Below are 14069 nucleotides of genomic sequence, written 5' to 3'. Positions count from 1 at the left end.
GAAATAAAGTACTCTAATACAATAAAATAGATATTAATTGACTTACTAAAATTCTATTTCACCAATATTACTTTCACGTTTGAACGGAGCCGCCATTTTCAGTCGACTATATATGCGGGAAACAAATGACGATCGCAAAGCATGTTTTATAGTACCTAAAGTTTGAAATGTTGGCAAACAAGTGCTAGGGAAGTGATAAAAACAAACAAATGCTATGGAAGTAATAAAAATAAACAAACGCTAAGAAAGTGATAAAATTGTAGGACTCTCACTTTGAGAGAGGAACATAGCTTAAGGGTATTTGAGAATAAGGTGCTTAGGAAAATATTTGGGGCTAAGAGGGATGAAGTACAGGAGAATGGAGAAAGTTGCACAACGCAGAACTGCACGCATTGTATTCTTCACCTGACATAATTAGGGACATTAAATCAAGACGTTTGAGATGGGCAGGGCATGTAGCACGTATGGGCGAATCCAGAAGTGCATATAGAGTGTTAGTTGGGAGGCCGGAGGGAAAAAGACCTTTGGGGAGGCCGAGACTTAGATGGGAAGATAATATTAAAATGGATTTGAGGGAGGTGGGATATCATGATAGAGACTGGATTAATCTTGCTCAGGATAGGGGCCAATGGCTTATGGCGGGCTTATGTGAGGGCGGCAGTGAACCTCCGGGTTCCTTAAAAGCCATTAAGTAAGTATATTTTAAATTGTAGACCAAGAAAATGAACTTCAAATTGAAATATCACTTGTAACATGAACACTTTTTTTTTATGAAAAGTGCAAACGCATGAGAAGATATGTGTCATCTCCATGACAATCATTTTTGCTCGAAATACGTACAATTTTCTGTAGAATAAATCCTTCGGTGCAGTATTTCTCCGTCATTTCATTGACGATAAACACTACTGCAAGCGTGAAGAACGGTTGGCGACCGGACACGATTGCAACGTGCAGTAAATCTTAAGTAGAGTGTTTAACCGCAAAGATGAGCTGCAGAGGTATTTTAAGCGTGTCCAATTAATTGATATGTATTTCAGCTACACTGTCTCCGTGCGAGACGGATGGCTCTCAGTGACAGGTGTTCATTGGATTTGTTTTCTCTTTCAGAAAGTTCGTGAACGGAGCGTTGTTGGCAACGTACTACAGCGCTCTGTGTGTATACATCGTATTCGTTGCGAGGTCCATACAACAGGTGAGACCGAGAAAGAAACTGATACATACATATTGAATGAATGAATAATGAATGAATGAATTGATTGATTGATTAATTAATAATTAATTCATTCATTAATAGGGAAATGGCAGGAATAAAATTAAAAGTTATACGAGAAAACGCGTCCTTGCAAGGGAGATCGGGACTGATAAAAACTGTGTATGTGAGCTCCAAGGCTCTTGGCCACTTCTCTCACTCCGAGTTTTGCTGTTCCACTGAAGGAACTCTAGAAAATTTTGAAGGGGAAAGCCGAAAATGGACGTAAATCTAATAGCTACTACATAAAGGAGGAGGGGGGAGGGGAGAGAAGCATGACAGCAGTATCGGGAGAAGAAACTCTGAAAGAAGTACGCACATTGAAAGATGCCGTGTTCTTTCGCAGTGTGAGTGAAAGTCGAGTAAACTCGTCCATGTACCAAGGATAATATGCGAAAGCCGAAGTCTGTTTGAGAAAAAAAAATGTCAAAATTTTGTAGGGGTGAAGATATAGGTCTGTGGCCCATTTCTTTTAGGGCTCACCCCGACAATTTATCTTTTCGCCTTGGAAAACCACCGGAAAACCACAGGCAGTATGAGCTGTCTCAATTTAGGAGACTAACCAATTATTTTTAGAAGGTTATTTTACGACGCTGTATCAACACCTTAGGTTATTTAGCGTCTGAATGAGATGAAGGTTATAATACAGGTGAAATGAATCCGGGGTCCAGCATCGATAGTTACCCTGCATTTTCTCATATTGGGTTTAGGGAAAATCCCGGAAAAAACCTCAACCAGGTAACTTGCCACAACCGGGAATCGAACCCGCCAGACGCGCTAACCGTTACTTCACAGGTGTGGAATCAATTATTGGTTCTTTGGTGAGCATAGGCCTAGGCCTACATACTAAATGAGCTACAATATTTGTACAATATTTCAAATTGGAAGCGGTTTGACCTTGACGGACCTCTTAACACTGTCCAATCAAGAGTTTCCAATGTTGTCATACGTATTCCAGCTGCGAATGGATGTTATTCAGCAGTATCAGTAGCAGTTGCAGGTATTGCCAGGGAGATCAATATTGAAGGGGTGGTTGCACTGGCCCATTACATAAGGATGGGCGTTAAAATGTCATTAATAAATTAATGTATAGAAAAACGATTAAAAATAAGTACAAATAATGGATATTAATTAACAAAATCTGTAGAGAAATATCAAAGCAAATAAAAGCCTAATAATGACTTTAATCAGGATTTCTGATCAAAATTCAACGAAAATGTCCCAGAAATGTTCGAATGAAACAAAAATTCTCGTAGGGAGGGAGGAAAAAAGACTGATGTCTTAAAACACTTCATTTTTATCATAAAACATGTAGGGTAAAGGTTGAAAATACCGTGATACGAGTAATATTGTGATAGTTCTTTTTGAGAATATATTATAATTTTACTGAGCGAGAGGAAGATCTTTTTTTTTTTTTTTTTTTTTGCGTCAACGTATTAAGGGAATGTTCGTGGACAAGTTGCTGCACAAAACCGCTTAGTAAAATTGTAATAAATTCTCAAAAAGAACTGTCACAATATTACTCGTACCACAATATTACCAACTTTTACCCTAAATACTAAGACAGCTACGTACGTATATTTCTGGCCTACCGGAAAATACAGGGTTATTCATAAGTCCGTTAAACATTTAAAAAATTCATAACTACTAAACTACGCAACGGTTAACGAAAATTTTTACACTAAAATAAAGAGGAACTCTCCAAGTTTTGTTACATAACTTACAAATGCTCAATGTTTCCACCCTCGCTGATACGGCAGATATCGATGCGGTAATTCATCTTTTCCCTTACACGTTCCAACATATCACAGTTGATTATAGCAACGGCAGCTGTAATCCGGTGATGAAGTTCCTGAAGATTAGGGGGAGCGAGGCTACATAGACATCGTCCTTCACAAAGCCCCACATTTACAGGGAGTTAAATCCGGTGACCGTGGTGGCCACTTCATTAACGCGTTATCTTCTTGCCCAGTGCGTCCGAGCCATGTCTGTAGTAAATGTTCATTGAGGTAGTCTAGCACGTCGTTGTGATAGTGACAGGGACATCCATCTTGCTGAAAGATATAATCATTGCTGTCTTCATTCAGCTGAGGCATCAGTCAAGTTTCTAGCATGTCCAAGTAAACCATTCCATTCCAAAATGGCCCATACACTTTCTGTTTTACCGTTTCTTTGCTGGGTCCCCGACGTCTTTGGCGAGGAGTGATGCACAGACACACTTCGTCACGTAATTTCACAAACCAGTGTTTGATACTGTTAAACACAGGTGGTGCCTTTTGAAATTGCGCTCGAAAATATCTCTGTACAGTCACAACTGATGAGGTTCGTGCATATTCCAACACACAACAAAACGATTGCTTACGTTTAGTAAACGCCCTTTTTCCATTATTGATAACTACTGCCACCTAGCGATAAATCATGGCAGCTAAGCGTGGGTTTTCGTTATAAAAAAAATTGGAGAATTTCTCTCTCTATTGGCACAACAATTACCATGATCTGTCGCGTACTTAATATTTTATTAAACTTTAAAATGTTTCACGGACGTATGAATAACCCTGTATAATTGTTCTTTCTCATCAAAATCCTAGTCTTAATCTTTAGTTAATATTTGAAGAGAAAAATTCGCTCCTGCGCCGGGGATCGAACCCGGGTCCTTGGTTCTACGTACCAAGCGCTCTGACCACTCATTTACGCCGAATTCAATCCAAAGCACCGGACCGAACCTTCCTCCTTCAATGTTTCCCTTTGTGGTCTGACTCCAAGTTAGGCATATATGTTGACGTATATGTCCAATGTCAACTGTCATTATATTAGGAGCGCACTCAGTTGAGTGACTTGTTTGGCCGGGATTCCATAGTTAAGTGCACAGTAATCTGTACAGACATGTGCACTGCAGCTATGAGAATATTATAGATTTATTAATTTGTCCTACAGAATAATATCTGTAATATTGACAATTAATATTTGAGAAGAAAAATTCGCTCCGGCGCCGGGGATCGAACCCGGGTCCTTGGTTCTACGTACCAAGCGCTCTGACCACTCATTTACGCCGAATTCAATCCACAGCACAGGATCGAACCTTCCTCCTTCAATGTTCCCCTTTGTGGCCTGACTCCAAGTTAGGCATATATGTTGACGTATAGCCTACGTCCAATGTCAACTGCCATTATATTAGGACATTGGACATATACGTCAACATATATGCCTAACTTGGAGTCAGGCCACAAAGGGAAACATTGAAGGAGGAAGATTGTGGATGGAATTCGGCGTAGCTCAGTGGTCAGAGCGCCTGGTACGTAAAACCAAGGGTCCGGGTTCGATCCCCAACGCCGGAGCGAATTTTTCTCCTCAAATATCAATTGTCAATATTACAGATATTATTCTGTAGGACAAATTAATAAATCTATAATATTCTTAATCATTAGGTTTTCCATTTATATCACAGGCAGATAGATTGGAAAGATAAAATTGTTAAGTGGATAAATACAAAGACAGATATTACATTATAACATACTATATTTCATTTTAAGCAATGAATTTCGTAGTATGGAATAAACAAAATATCTGAAAATTATAAATTAGTTGTAGATTCTGTAGATTAAAATCGGTGCTAAGCAAACGCACATCAATTACGATAAAGCGTCCCTTCACTGGACGATGGCACCAATTTGACCTGAGAAATAACAAGGCTGACACGACGACCGCTCACGTACGCGTCACGGAGCGGAGCCAAGGTAAAGGCGCTGACAATATTACACGGCTGTAACAATTAGGAGAGACGCCTTTGACCGTGTCAGACCACCGCGCCGCCTCGGAGTCACTCGGTCAAGGTGAGCTCCAAGTGAGGGGACCTCACGTGACTCCAGAGCAGCGGCGCATCGCATTCAAATGTCTCTTCTGGATTCACCAACTGTGTCTTCGAGTTTACGTGTTCTGTATCGAAATGCGCGTGCGGTTTGAATTTCAGAGCGAGTATTCTTATGACTGACGTCGGCATCTGTTTGAAGGTTTCAAGCTGTCCTCGCATCTCACTGCACACGTATTCCGGCATTGTTTCAATGAACAGCGAGGCTGTACGTAAACAATCGGTGGAATTATATTTCTCGCATGATCACTCAAACATAACAATGACATAAAATGAAAGAAAAACAAAGGAACGCCAAAGAAAACGAGGAGAACAAGGAGACGACAAGGAAAACAAGGGAACGACAAGGAAAAGAAGGGAACGACAAGAAAAGAAGGACAAGGAAAAGAAGGGAACGACAAGGAAAACAAGGGAACGAGAAGGAAAACAAGGGGACCAGAAGGAAAACAAGGCGAAGACAAGGAAAAGTAAAAGAAAACAACAAAGAAAACAAGAGAAATACAAAGAAAACAAAGAATCGAGAAATAGAACATGGCGAAGAAAAGGAAAACTAGGAAAATTCAAAGAAAAAAGGAGAACAAGGAGATGATAAGGAAAACAAGGAGACGACAAGGAAAACAAGGCAAAGACAAGGAAAAGTCAAAGAAAACAACAAAGAAAACAAGGAATTGAGGAGAACAAGCAGAAAAAAGGAAAACAAGGGAAAGCCAAAGAAAACAAGGAGAACAAGGAGATGACAAGGAAAACAAGGAGATGACAAGGAAAACAAGGGGACGACAAGGAAAAGAAGGGGACGATAAGGAAAACAAGGCAAAGACAAAGAAAACAACAAAGAAAACAAGAGAAATACAAAGAAAACAAAGAATCGAGAAATAGAACATGGCGAAGAAAAGGAAAACTAGGAAAATTCAAAGAAAACAAGGAGAACAAGGGGATGATAAGGAAAACAAGGAGACGACAAGGAAAACAAGGCAAAGACAAGGAAAAGTCAAAGAAAACAACAAAGAAAACAAGGAATTGAGGAAAACAAGGAATTGAGGAAAACAAGGAATTGAGGAGAACAAGCAGAAAAAAGGAAAACAAGGGAAAGCCAAAGAAAACAAGGAGAAAAAGGAGATGACAAGGAAAACAAGGAGATGACAAGGAAAACAAGGGGACGACAAGGAAAAGAAGGGGACGATAAGGAAAACAATGCAAAGACAAAGAAAACAACAAAGAAAACAAGAGAAATACAAGAAAATAAAGAACAAAGCGAAGAAAAGAAAAACAAGAGAAAGCCCAAGACAACAAAAGAAATGTAAGGAAAACAAGGAGTTGACAGGAGAAAAAGGCGAGGACCAAGAAAACAAGGATAAAAAAGGAAACAAGGGAAATGCATGAAAATCAAAGCATCAACAAGGAGAAAAAGGGCAAGACAAGGACAAGTGAAATACAAGATGCAATATTTCATTATCTAACTTATTTATTTTTAGTGGCTTATTTTACGACGCTGTATCAACATTTCAGGTTATTTAGCGTGTGAATGAAATGAAGGTAATAATGCCGGTGAAATGAGTCCGGGGCCCAGCACCGATAGTTACCCAGCATTTGCTCATATTGGGTTGAGGGAAAACCCCTAAGAAACCTCAACCAGGTAACTTTCCCCGACCGGGATTCGAATCTGAGCCACCTGGTTTCGCGGTCAGACGTTCTAACCGTTACTCCACAGGTGTGGCAGAATCAACTTCAGACCACACTGACTATAAATGCCTAAATTATCAATATTATTATTATTATTATTATTATTATTATTATTATTATATGAAATTGCGTCTTAACAAAGTTAGAATGCTTTCAAATTTTTGTAACTTTTGAGTAACTCTATACACACAGATACTATTCATTCATTCATTCATTCATTCATTCATTCATTCATTTAGTGTTCTGCCCAAGGGCAGGTCTTTCACTGCAAATTCAGCTATCTCCACTCTTCCCTATTGCCTGCCTTCCTCTTAGTTTCCTTATATGATCCATATATCTTAATGTCGTCTATCATCTAATATCGTCTTCTGCTCCGAACTCTTCTCTCGTTCACCATTCCTTTCAGTGCATCCTTCAGTAGGCAGTTTATTCTCAGGCAATGACCCAGACAATTCCTTTTCCTCTTCCTGATCAGTTTCAGCGTCATTCTTTCTGCACCTACTCTTTCAAACTCAACTTTATTACAGATACTGTAATGTCTTATATGTCATGTTGGTTTTGGAGTAAAATTTTAGTTGAAATATGTGGCAAGAAATTAATCTAATACTCAATGTAAAAACCATTAGGTTTTATGGTCTTGAGTCATCTTTCGGCGAGGTTTGTTATCCAGCGACGTAGTTTCTGGTTTTTGATACCAATTTCAACGACATCCAAGTTTTCGAAATTTATTCCGGGCAAAAGTGGTCCATTAATCGAAACAGACGATATTCTGAAGGTGTAAGATCAGTGCTATATTCCGGGTGTGATACGAGTTCGATTCCTCCCTATTCATGAATTTGTTCCACGGCTGTTCTAGCGGTATGGGATCTCGCATTGTCCTGTTGCAAGAGAATTCTATTTTGATTAACTTATGCCCGGCTCCTCTCTCTCAAAACTTCATGAACTCGTTCTAGATGTTGAGAATAAAGATCCGCATCGACTGCAAGTCCGTTTGGAATAAACTCCAGTGAATCACACCTTCAAAATTCTACCAGATACATAACATTACTTTGGAGCCGAACATATTTTGCTCAACAACTTTCGTAGGATGACGAAGATCAAGCTACTGTTTTGAGCTGTCAGGATTGCGGTAATATAACAATTTTTCATCACATGTCGCAATTATCCTGAAACATATCATCCATAGGAGCAGCCATAAGCTGACGACAGATTTCCACTCTGCGTTGAGCCTGTTCAGGTGTCAATTCATGAGGTACAGATCTACAACTCCCATATGATGTTCTAAGCGTCTTAATGTGGCGATGTATTATATATTTTGAAGCATCAGTATTTTCTCACAACTTAAAAGTACTTTTTCGTGAATTTTCTTCCAAAACTTTCCGTGTATTCTTAATATTCCTTACCTTACATCTACCAGAACGTTGTAAATCTTCAATGTCTCCTTCTCCATTACTGAAACGCTGGAACCAACTTTGTGCTATACATTTACTAACGACATCTTCACTCTTGACTTCACACATTCTACGTGTATGTGCACCAGCTTTATGATCTTTTTCCAGTTATGCTTTAGAAGGACTCTAAACTCAAACATTATCGCGTCCATTTTATACAGTTCGTATTAATTGGCGACTGTCACGTGCTCAGAATATGCAATAATAACCATTTCGTTCTGTAAATTGCATTGTCCAACAAGAAAATAAAATCATTAAAATTTTACAGAACACAAAACTTAAAAAACCGACATTATTTACGAGACTAACAAATATGATGTGAGGCAGTGAGACCATCCTATTTCAGGAAAAAGAATGTGCAATATGTGTATAGAAAAGTCTGCAAACTCTCCACTGTAAGGTTTTAATATGCTTCAGATCGACGTTGTGTCCCATTTTGGTTAGGAACTCTAAGTTGATGCGGTCTTTGTGGTTTATAAATCGAATTACAAACCATAACGTAGGGTTTATCTTATTACTTTGAAGGATATGTTCTAAGAAATTTAACTGTATAGCATTAAGTCAATAAAATGATCCAGCCTCCTACACATTTACGTCATTTCTTAATCAGACCATTGATATTCGTTATTGGTTCGCTAGGACCCACGACGATCACGACTGTGGACGGTAGCCACAAAGGAGTTATTACTCCCACCTGCCCACGTCCCGAGGAAGTACTGCCAAGAAAGGAATAGCACGTTCCTTTCTGTCATGCTCTTGCGCCTATACTATCAAAATACAGTGAGGGATCCTTCCTGGCCCAAGGGATATCCTGTTTGACGTCAATCTAAATTCTCTAGAACAGTGGTTCTCAAACTTATTAGCATTGCGGTCCCCCTTTGCATAGATCAGCATTTTCACGGACCCCTTCAAAGTTGTCAATGAAATGATGGGTTGTTAGATTTTAGAGTTAATTTTAAGTGAATATGAGTAGTGATATTTCTGTTATACTTACTTACTTACTTACTTACTTACTTGTTTTTAAGGAACCCGGAGGTTCATTGCCGCCCTCACATAAGCCCGCCATAGGTCCCTATCCTGAGCAAGATCAATCCAGTTTCTATCATCATATCTCACCTCCCTCAAATCCATTTTAATATTATCTTCCCATCTACGTCTCGGCCTCCCCAAAGGTCTTTTTCCCTCCGGCCTCCCAACTAACTCTATATGCATTTCTGGATTCGCCCATACGTGCTACATGCCCTGCCCATCTCAAACGTCTGGATTTAATATTTCTAATTATGTCAGGTGAAGGATACAATGCGTGCAGTTCTGTGTTGTGTAACTTTCTCCATTCTCCTATTACTTCATCCCTCTTAGCCCCAAATTTTTTTCTGAAGCACCTTATTCTCAAACACCCTTAACCTATGTTCCTCTCTCAAAGTGAGAGTCCAAGTTTCAAAACCACAAAGAACAACCGGTAATAGAACTGTTTATAAATTCTAACTTTCAGATTTTTCGACAGCAGACTGGATGATAAAGCTTCTCAACCGAATAATAATAGGCATTTCCCATATTTATTCTGTGTTTAATTTCCTCCCGAGTATCATTTATATTTGTTAGTGTTGCTCCCAGGTATTTGAATTTTTCCACCTCTTCAAATGATAAATTTCCAATGATATTTCTGTTATATTTTTTAAAATTGAATTAATACTAACGGTGGGCTATATTTGAATTAAACAAAACGTAAATAATATAACGGCTTTGAAAAAATAGGTGGTCTTCATTAATATGTTACAGCAGAGTTGATTTAAAAAAACAGCAAGGCAAAACAATAATTTACTTTCAATACATTCTTTGTATAATATTTTTACTGAAACATAAATCAATATATTTTAAAAGTTTCGGATATTGTCTGAACTGTTTTTCTCTTAAAATATATTTATATTTAGAATCAATATTATTTATCTTTAATCTCAAGTCTATCGCCACATTTATTCTGTTTCTTTCAATAGTTTTGACACACGAAAGGGTAGAAAATACCTGTTTATACAAATAAGTCGTGGGAAACTGCATTAAAGTTTCAGATTTTTCTGGAGTTCCATTACCACTGCACTCGTCACCGCGTCCTTGATCGTGTCGGCGAGAATTCTAACTATGCCCGCGTCTTGTAGCATGTCCCGTAGCGCGTCCTTCACCACACACTGCACGGTAGATTCAATTTCTTCGATTTTTGGGCCACGGGGAGGCATGTTGATGAAAATATAGAGGCAAATGTAGAGCTTAGTACAAAGAAATCTGTGCTAAAATATTTGGCCTATATAAAGATTCACCGTTTTGTCAAGATTCTCACTCGCATGGTTATTTTATTTTAGTACGTTTTTCACGACGCTTTATCAACATCTTAGGTTATATAGCGTCTGAAAGATATGAAGGTGATAATACCGGTGAAATGAGTCCAGGGTCTAACACCGAAAGTTACCCAGTATTTCCTCATATTAGGTTGAGGGAAAACCCCGGAAAAAAACCTCAACCAGGTAACTTGCTCGACCGGGAATCGAACCCGGGCCACCTGGTTTCGCGGCCAGACGTGCTAACAGGTGTGAACGAGTGGTTATTCACTGTCCGCCATTACTCCCTACTCGAGTATATATAAACCTAGAATTAAATGTGACTAAAATACAGGGTGTCCAAAAAATTAAAAAAATAATTAACATTTATTATTCAAAAACTAGAAAATAAATTACTTTCAAATATTTAATATTTCAATACAATATCAAGAGGAATATACTGTGAATATTTGGTTGAAATCTGTAAACTAGAAAAAAGTTTTGAAAGTTATCAGAATGTCCCATTAATCTGTGAAGTTTCTTCCAAACATTAACATATGAGGAGTCCACTGCAAGAATGATGGATGTCATTTGGAATACATTTTGCAGGAGAAGCAATTGAAAGTTTGAAATGCTTAGCGCTCAAAGCTTAACTGTGCTTTTCCTATCATTACTGGACAATGCAATATAACTCTCTATGTACATTCTATATGACTTAAGCTATGCAGTGACAGTCTTGGTTCATTTTCGACAAGAAAGTGACATCCATCATTCTTGCAGTGGACTCTTCATATATCATAACTTGTGGAGCATGAATAATAAGAGTGACGTATCTTCATTCTGATACTGAAACATGAATTTAGTTTCTGAATAAACTATGATAGACTTATTAATTTGTCATACAGAATAATATCTGTAATATTGACAATTAATATTTGAGGAGAAAAATTCGCTCCGGCGCCGGGTTCTTGGTTCTACGTACCAAGCGCTCTGACCACTGAACTACGCCGAATTCAATCCACAGCACCGGATCGAATTCTGCTCCTTCAATGTTTCCCTTTATGCCCTGACTCCAAGTTAGGCATATATGTTGACGTATATGTCCAATGTCAACTGCCATTATACTAGGAGCGCACTCAGCTGAGTGACTTATTTGGCCGGGATTCCGCAGTTAAGTGCACAGTAATCTGTACAGACATGTGCACAGCTAGCTATGAGAATATTATAGATTTATTAATTTGTCATACAGAATATTATCTGTAATATTGACAATTAATATTTGAGGAGAAAAATTCGCTCCGGTGTTGTGGATTGAATTCGGCGTAGCTCAGTGGTCAGAGCGCTTGCTACATAGAACCAAGGGTTCGATCCCCGGCGCCGGAGCGAATTTTTCTCCTCAAATATTAATTCTGAATACAAGTTAAGTTTAATGAAAATGGAATTAACTTCAATTTCGTGACATTTAAAGAGATTTGCATCAAGCCAGTTTTTTGACATGCCTTAAGTCATTAATTATATAGGTATTATAAAATTTTATTGCTACTGATATTACATAAGGGAAAACATAATGTAACAGTAATTACCTATCGTGATTTTCAGGTTGCAGACCACTACATGGAGGAGGAGGGGATAGAAAAGATAGACATTCGAGTGTACATCCCGATGTTGCTGGTAGCTCTGGTGCCAATCAGCTTGGTCAGAGATCTCAAGTACCTGGTTCCATTCTCAGCTCTAGCTAATGTGTTCATTCTCGTCAGCTTTGCTATTACACTGTACTACATGTTCAACCAGGAACCCAACACTGAAGGCACAGAAATGATAGCCCCAGCAGAGAAAATACCGCTATTCTTCGCTACCGTCATCTTCGCTATGGAAGGTATCGGAGTGGTAAGTGGGAACATAATATTTATCAATATCAAATAATCATTACTGTCATCACTATCACTGTAATTATCAGTTCCACAGTCATCATTATCATCGTCTCAACTTCATATTCTTACCTCTCCGGCATTTAAGTGTGTTTAAATACGACAGGCTCATGTCAGTAGATTTACTGGCATGTAAAAGAACTCCTGCGGGACAAAATTCCGGCACACCGGTGACGCTGATATAACCTCTGCAGTTGCGAGCGTCATTAAATAAATCATAATTAATTTTCCTTGTTTTCAACTTATCTTCCTCATCACGTTCATCGCCGTCGCCTTCCCCTTCATTGCAGTCTGCATCAACGTCTTCATTATCATCATCATCATCCCCCTCTTCATCTCCATCAACGTCTTCGTCATCTTCTATATCATCAAAATATTAAAATCATCGTCGTCTTCAACTTCATCGTTGTCCATATCTTCATCTTCATTGGCTCCGTCTTGACTCTCATCTTCATTATTTACATCTTCATTTTCATCGTCAACATCTTCATCTTCATCGTCCACATCTTCAACTTCATCGTCTAGATCTTCATCTTCTACACCTTAATCTTCAACGTCTACATCTTCATCTCTTTCGTCTACATCTTCATATTCATCGTTTATATCTTCATCTCCATCACAGTCATCTTCATCGCAGTCTTCGTCTTCATCGCAGTCTTCGTCTTCATCGCAGTCTTCGTCTTCATCGCAGTCTTCGTCTTCAATGCAGTCTTCGTCTTCATCGCAGTCTTCGTCTTTATTGCAGTCTTCGTCTTCATCGCAGTCTTCGTCTTCAATGCAGTCTTCGTCTTCATCGCAGTCTTCGTCTTTAATGCAGTCTTCGTCTTCATCGCAGTCTTCGTCTTTAATGCAGCCTTCGTCTTCATCGCAGTCTTCGTCTTTAATGCAGTCTTCGTCTTCATCGCAGACTTCGTCTTTAATGCAGTCTTCGTCTTCATTGCAGTTTTCGTCTTCATCGCAATCTTCTTCATTATCGCAGTCTTCGTCTTCAATGCAGTCTTCGTCTTCATTGCAGTTTTCGTCTTCATTGCAATCTTCTTCATTATTGCAGTCTTCGTCTTCATTGCAGTTTTCGTCTTCATCGCAATCTTCTTCATTATCGCAGTCTTCGTCTTCAATGCAGTCTTCGTCTTCATCGCAGTCTTCGTCTTCAATGCAGTCTTCGTCTTCATCGCAGTCTTCGTCTTCATCGCAGTCTTCGTCTTCAATGCAGTCTTCGTCTTCATCGCAGTCTTCGTCTTCAATGCAGTCTTCGTCTTCATCGCAGTCTTCGTCTTCAATGCAGTCTTCGTCTTCATCGCAGTCTTCGTCTTCATCGCAGTCTTCGTCTTCATCGCAGTCTTCCTCTTCATCGCAGTCTTCGTCTTCAATGCAGTCTTCGTCTTCAATGCAGTCTTCGTCTTCATCGCAGTCTTCGTCTTCATCGCAGTCTTCGTCTTTAATGCAGTCTTCATCTTCATCGTAGTCTTCGTCTTCATCGCAGTCTTCGTCTTTAATGCAGTCTTCGTCTTCATCGTAATCTTCGTCTTCATTGCAGTTTTCGTCTTCATCGCAATCTTCTTCATTATCGCAGTCTTCGTCTTCAAT

The 14069-nt window shown here is 39.0% G+C and overlaps 1 protein-coding gene across 3 annotated transcripts in view; it reads left to right on the top strand.

Moving 5' to 3' along the window:
• LOC138706571 (proton-coupled amino acid transporter-like protein CG1139) overlaps window positions 1–14069 on the top strand; it is a 221105-nt gene that overhangs the window by 187195 nt on the left and 19841 nt on the right. For all 3 annotated transcript variants that reach the window (XM_069836052.1, XM_069836051.1, XM_069836050.1), the window contains exons 6-7: window positions 1108–1192; window positions 12154–12441. In XM_069836052.1, coding sequence (XP_069692153.1) covers window positions 1108–1192; window positions 12154–12441 — 373 coding nt within the window. The remainder of the gene's footprint in view (window positions 1–1107; window positions 1193–12153; window positions 12442–14069) is intronic.

The sequence above is a fragment of the Periplaneta americana genome, chromosome 9, assembly GCF_040183065.1.
Source record: "Periplaneta americana isolate PAMFEO1 chromosome 9, P.americana_PAMFEO1_priV1, whole genome shotgun sequence".
In the NCBI taxonomy this organism is placed as follows: domain Eukaryota; kingdom Metazoa; phylum Arthropoda; class Insecta; order Blattodea; family Blattidae; genus Periplaneta; species Periplaneta americana.
This window is presented reverse-complemented; position numbering and strand designations above follow the sequence as displayed.